The sequence below is a fragment of the Galeopterus variegatus genome, unplaced genomic scaffold, assembly GCF_000696425.1.
Source record: "Galeopterus variegatus unplaced genomic scaffold, G_variegatus-3.0.2 Scaffold11745, whole genome shotgun sequence".
NCBI lineage: Eukaryota > Metazoa > Chordata > Mammalia > Dermoptera > Cynocephalidae > Galeopterus > Galeopterus variegatus.
This window is the reverse complement of record NW_007737856.1, coordinates 36,572-43,133: the sequence shown is the minus strand read 5'-3', so window position 1 is coordinate 43,133 and position 6,562 is coordinate 36,572. Positions and strand designations below refer to the sequence as shown.

Below are 6,562 nucleotides of genomic sequence, written 5' to 3'. Positions count from 1 at the left end.
GAGCACCTCAGAAACGGACCCCCCACGTCCTGCAGCTTCTCAGCATGACATCTAGTGGCGGGCAAGGGGCTGACGACTCTTCCTTCAGCTTCTGGGTGACCCTCTTCTACAGAGGCTCAGTTCTGTGTCTGGAGTTTGAATCTCAAACTGAAATGTCTCCTTTAAGAACCATTAAGGCTATGTCACATAGATTATTTCTGGAAATAGAAACGCCGGCGAGAAAGTAACAGGAACTCTACAACACTGGCCTTCTGACGGCTCACCCACCCCACAGAGACACTGGCCCAAAGCCTGGGACAGTGGAGTGACATGAGAACACGCAGAGCCGGCATGGAGGTCACAGCCCGAAGGCAGTCCCCGCCCGTGACACTGGCCATGTCAGCCTGAAACAGACCTTGGAAGGAGCCTGTTCCCTGGGGGCCGCGGCTTGTTGAAGAGGAAGAGGTCTGACCCTCACAGCTAAGTATCTGCTTGGGTACCCCCGGCCACCATCCTCCCCCCAACATCCGTGAAGCCTTCCAGTGACAGGAAGCTGACAGCTTCGTCCCCAGGCACGGCAGGTGGATCTCAACACCTTCCTCGAAGTGCTGCAGCAGACACTCTGTTCTCCACGGGGTGACTGATGGGGGGTGCACACTGAGACACTCTGAAGCCTCAGCAGATGGCCCCAGATGCCCCCGCTTCACCATGCGGAGGGGGGACGGTGGCTGTGGGAAAAGGGGACGCTGTCAGGGGCTGACTCGGCCATTTCCCTCCCCAGGAGGACCAGAGGGTCTCGAAGTTCAGCAAGTACAGCAACGGCCGGCAGGGACACAATGGCGGTGTCCACAGGAGCACAGAGCCTCCACTGAGTACCCTCCGGGGGTTACAAGGGCGTTTCCAAGCGGGACCCGTGGCCGCTGTGTGGACAGCCAGGGCCCCTCCAGCTCCTGCAGGCCACCTCCGGGGGGTGGGGGCCCTGCGGGTAGGCGAGGGGAGAGTGACTCCGAGGCTGCGGGTGCATGTCCTGTGGGAAGAGGACAAGACACGGTCAGGGCGGGTGCGGGGCCCTCCGCCCAACCCAGCCAGTCCAGATCCACCCACCCCACCGACCTCCCCCGAGGGACGGGGATGGCCCCCCCCCACCGCTGCACCAGAGCTGCCACACCCTGGTGGCCTGTCGCTCCCTGACACAGCAGCGTCCCAGGGAAGAGCACACCCACGGTGGGAGCCAAGGCCCTGCAGACCCATGGATGTGGAAGCTCTTTCCCGCCCAGAGAGGTGCCCACGGCCTGTCCAGGGCCTGCGCTAGCCGCCCCCCCATGCACCCGTGGCCCGTGCTGCCTCCCCACACTCCCATCAGCCGGCGACACGCGGGAGCGGCCAGGGGAACAGCGGATCCCCGCAGGTGAGCAGGTCCCCAGGACGCAGTGCTCAGGTGGCGGTCCTCACAACCCCCACGACTGACTGACATCGCCGACTGTTCCAGCCACTGACAATGGGGGTCATCCTGAGTATCTGACCGGTGACCTGGCTCAGTCATACAGTTCTTCACTTTGACTTCAAACAGGACCCTTCCCACAGACCTTCCACGTGAGGCTGTTTCCGTGCAGAGGACGAGGAGCAACCTTGCTTGGACCTGGACGCGGCCACTTGGGCTGTGTCACCTGCACGTGCGTTGAGCAGCGTGGGCCACGCATATGTGTGCAGGGAGGGTGTGCACGCGTGTGCATGCGTGTGTGCACACGATGTGCTCCCTACGTGGCCAGCTCACTCGCAGGCACGTCACTTACCTGTGAGAGCATATGTGTGTGTGTAAGAAACAATTTGTTGTTTCCAATCATGAACCTGTTTCCAAAACGGCACAACACAGCAAAACTTTGGAGGAAACAGTCTGAGAGAGTCACAGCACACTGGCCCGTGCACACAGCGCAGCAGTGGCCATACCATTACCCAGCGCTGAGCTAGTCACACCTCGGCTGCGGCAGGAGGTCCTGCAGGAGTGGCCCGTCACTGCTTGGTGTGGCGCTGACCGATGCCTTGCCTTCCACGTTCTTCTGCAAGGGCGAGGAAAAACACTGAGACGGCTGTGGCCAGCAGGGACACAGGCAGGGCCACCGTTGGGCTGGGGCTGCCATGGCCTCTGCCCCCAGCTGCTGTAGACATGTGACTGTGTCAGCACTGATGTGCACTGTCCCCAGGCCCCGACCTGGAGAAGGCCACAAGCCCTTGTCGTGGAGTCTGTGCGTGACTGTCCTGGAGCTGCCAGGGCAGGCAAGGGCGCCCAGGGCTTCCGCCGGAAAACAGACCTCGTTCTGAGGAGAGCAGCCCACGTGGAGAAACCCACACCAAGAACAGAGAGACAGTGACAGGGCTCAGAGGAGAGACCATGGCACCCAGAAGTGGCAGAGGGCCTGAGGTCCCGCCACTGGAAGAACTGCCTGACAGTCCCTGCTCCCAACGCAGCCAAGAGGACAGGATGTGTTTCCAGAATCCCAAAGCCACGCTCCTGCCGCGCTCGCCCAAGCTTCCGCGCGCCATGTCTTCGGCAGGGCTGTGGGTCCCACAAAGCGCAGCCAATGTGCCCTGGAGGAGCTGCCCTGCCACTGCCAGGGAGAAGCGACCTGGCCACACTGTGTCCTAGAGGCTGAGGCGCTCGAGGCGCTGCACATCAACGGCCGGGCGTCCGGACCTGAGATTTTCTAGCAGAGCCTTCTTAGTTTCTCAGGAACAAGGAACAAGGGAATTTTAAGAGTTGAAGGACTACGAACTTTGAATCGCAGAACTGCAGGTTTGAAATGGCAAATGTCCACGGGAGGAAAACGGACCGACCAAAGGATGGAGTTGCTGCCCTTCATAGGGGACAGTGATGCAGAATGACGTCACGTGCAAATACGCAGATGGTCAGAGGGGTAAGTACGCATGCATCGTATGTGTAAGTTTCACACATATATAATACATACACCTGGTGCCTGTAACTTTTTTTTTTTTTTTAAATAGGAGTAGGTTAAAAGAAAAATTCCCATCCATTTGAAGTAAAATATTTTCCACATAAAGACTAATGGAATGTTTATTCCTCCAAAGTCTGGCAGGACTCCGGGAAGCCTTATAGCACCACAGAGCATGTCTTGTGTGGGCCGGGCGTGTGGCAGCAGGGCTCTGCATTAGGGTGGGTGCTGGCAATGCCGCGGTCGTCACCCTGAGGCTTGAGGCCCTACCACGGTGGCCATGGAAACCTCAGGGCACCTTCTCCCACAGGTGCTGCATGCATCCAGAGCAAACCAACTCTTCATAAGCCACATCAATGGCTGAATATTTCCAGCCCAGAGTTGGCATAAATTGGCATAATTTAATCAGTTTCATAAGGACCTCCTGTGACTTGTTCAAGTGTTCCTAACAATTTCCTAAATGTTTTTGTGTAAAGAGTGAGATGAAATTATGTAATTTATTCTAACAAATTCTGATGGCATGAAATTAGACAAATTTGATTGCCATTAATTTCCTGGACTTAAAAAATGTACCATCTAGTTAGTTAAAAGATAGGGTTTAAAATATAAAGGAGAGGAACTTATTATTCTTTTAAAAGCCTTTTTCTTGCTTTAGGCATTTTTCTGCACTGGTAAAACAAAAATATGCATTTTCAAAATATCATTCATTTCGAGGCATACATAAATGTATTTAGGGACATGAACAAACTGATAAACAGAACACGATCTCCAGGCAACATCAGGTCCCTGAAATCTTGATCTGGATGAAGAGGCTCTGATCATGAGCAGCTGCCACAGAAAAATGCCATGTGGGTGGATCTGCATTGCCAAGAAAGGCGCCCATGATCATTTAAAGCAAATTAAAAGGGTTTTCTAAATATAAAAAAAAAAGTATTTAAAAAAAAGTGAAAAGGGAATTTGTTTTAAAAAAAAAAGTAAAAGGGAACTGGACACAAAACACTTTCCTGCCTTTTGTCTAGTCAGAGGGGCTTGGCTGTCTCCTCTCTCCTGCAGTGCTCTGGGGCCTGTCCTCAGTTTCCCCATCTGCAGAACGGGTGCAGAGGTCAGCATGTGGTGAGGCCTTGTGGCCCATCCTCCATGGGCTGTGGAGGGAAGGCAGCGCTGAGAGAACTCTGCTTGTGGGACACACCTGCGCCTCTGTGCATGAGGAACTGAACGGATGGCGTGAGTGACAGTTTGATGTGGCACAGCACGTGGCCCTGGCTGTGCCTGAGCAAAGACGCCGTGAGCCCAGCCTCAGGGGGCCTGATCCTAACGGACACTGATGGTCTATTGCTCTTGAGGGAGCACAGCCCACGGTCAATGCCTACGTCTCAAGACCCACGTTATCAGGGTGTTTCTGGGTGCGGTGGTTGTTAGACAACAGATGTAAACGCCAGAGTACGTGCACCGGGCGGGCAGCAACCCTCCGCTGTCCTGAGACCACCATCCCAAACATGCAGAAAGGCAGAAAAGCGTCACCTTGTTCCGTCAGAAACTCAGACTGCTGGAGGTCTGAGAGAGCATGAAGACGGTGGGCTGCTCGACAGAAAGGCACTGGGTCTCAGTCTGCCATCCCGCGGCCACACGCGCCACGCCCAGCACGCGTGTTCAGACAGGCAGAGGTTATTTAGGCAAAGTGGTCAGAAGACAAGGAGACGAGGAAGGAAGAGAGAAACAAGAGAAGTGGTGAGTTGAATAAGGCGAGCACGTCCAGCACATGAATGCTGCTCAGTTTGGCAATGACACTGCCCGGGCTACCCCGCTGCACGCCTCCTGGGCATGGACATCAGCACAGCAGCGGGACCGTAAAGCAAAGGATGACACAGGCAAGCTCCTCACTAGCCCCTCCAATGTGCCCCTAAGGAATGCCCCTTCCAGAAGATATCCTGCAGAGCGTGTCCTGTGGTCAGACGCGTCTGGGGCCAGCACTCAGCTGCCTCCTTCTGGAAGCTGTGCACATTTTCATGACAAAGCTCCAAGGGGCCCCGGGGCGAGGAGCCCGCTCAACACCTGCAGAGCATAACCCTGTCGGGCTCAGGCATGTCTGACCACACACCTCGACATCTGTGAGTGTCTGCTACTAGGTGGTGCCTGGAGCCCGGTCTTGTAAGTACTGAGCCACCTGGCTGTGGCCATGGCCAGGGGACCCAGCGGACTCCCCCTAAAGAGACAGGTGCATCTGCTATCTCCTGGGGTCAGACCCACAACTCTGATTCCCCTGTGTGTGGTGCTGTCATGAACACGTGTCACAGGTGTGCACAGGGTGTTGTCATGAGCGCACATGATCTTGTTTAGAGAAAAGTGCTGGTGGACTGTGTTTTCCCATGGGTGCTGCTGGGNGTGCTCAGGTGGCGGTCCTCACAACCCCCACGACTGACTGACATCGCCGACTGTTCCAGCCACTGACAATGGGGGTCATCCTGAGTATCTGACCGGTGACCTGGCTCAGTCATACAGTTCTTCACTTTGACTTCAAACAGGACCCTTCCCACAGACCTTCCACGTGAGGCTGTTTCCGTGCAGAGGACGAGGAGCAACCTTGCTTGGACCTGGACGCGGCCACTTGGGCTGTGTCACCTGCACGTGCGTTGAGCAGCGTGGGCCACGCATATGTGTGCAGGGAGGGTGTGCACGCGTGTGCATGCGTGTGTGCACACGATGTGCTCCCTACGTGGCCAGCTCACTCGCAGGCACGTCACTTACCTGTGAGAGCATATGTGTGTGTGTAAGAAACAATTTGTTGTTTCCAATCATGAACCTGTTTCCAAAACGGCACAACACAGCAAAACTTTGGAGGAAACAGTCTGAGAGAGTCACAGCACACTGGCCCGTGCACACAGCGCAGCAGTGGCCATACCATTACCCAGCGCTGAGCTAGTCACACCTCGGCTGCGGCAGGAGGTCCTGCAGGAGTGGCCCGTCACTGCTTGGTGTGGCGCTGACCGATGCCTTGCCTTCCACGTTCTTCTGCAAGGGCGAGGAAAAACACTGAGACGGCTGTGGCCAGCAGGGACACAGGCAGGGCCACCGTTGGGCTGGGGCTGCCATGGCCTCTGCCCCCAGCTGCTGTAGACATGTGACTGTGTCAGCACTGATGTGCACTGTCCCCAGGCCCCGACCTGGAGAAGGCCACAAGCCCTTGTCGTGGAGTCTGTGCGTGACTGTCCTGGAGCTGCCAGGGCAGGCAAGGGCGCCTAGGGCTTCTGCCGGAAAACAGACCTCGTTCTGAGGAGAGCAGCCCACGTGGAGAAACCCACACCAAGAACAGAGAGACAGTGACAGGGCTCAGAGGAGAGACCATGGCACCCAGAAGTGGCAGAGGGCCTGAGGTCCCGCCACTGGAAGAACTGCCTGACAGTCCCTGCTCCCAACGCAGCCAAGAGGACAGGATGTGTTTCCAGAATCCCAAAGCCACGCTCCTGCCGCGCTCGCCCAAGCTTCCGCGCGCCATGTCTTCGGCAGGGCTGTGGGTCCCACAAAGCGCAGCCAATGTGCCCTGGAGGAGCTGCCCTGCCACTGCCAGGGAGAAGCGACCTGGCCACACTGTGTCCTAGAGGCTGAGGCGCTCGAGGCGCTGCACATCAACGGCCGGG

At 56.6% G+C, this 6,562-nt stretch overlaps 1 protein-coding gene across 1 annotated transcript in view; it reads right to left on the bottom strand.

Annotated features, from left to right (window-relative positions):
- Positions 1-5,678: 5,678 nt before the first annotated feature.
- The window catches only part of LOC103610764 (probable phospholipid-transporting ATPase IH), a 37,373-nt gene continuing 36,489 nt past the window's right edge, over positions 5,679-6,562 (bottom strand). The window contains exon 14 of the mRNA XM_008594858.1: positions 5,679-5,936. Within this exon, the coding sequence (XP_008593080.1) occupies positions 5,844-5,936 (93 nt within the window). The 3' untranslated portion in view covers positions 5,679-5,843. The remainder of the gene's footprint in view (positions 5,937-6,562) is intronic.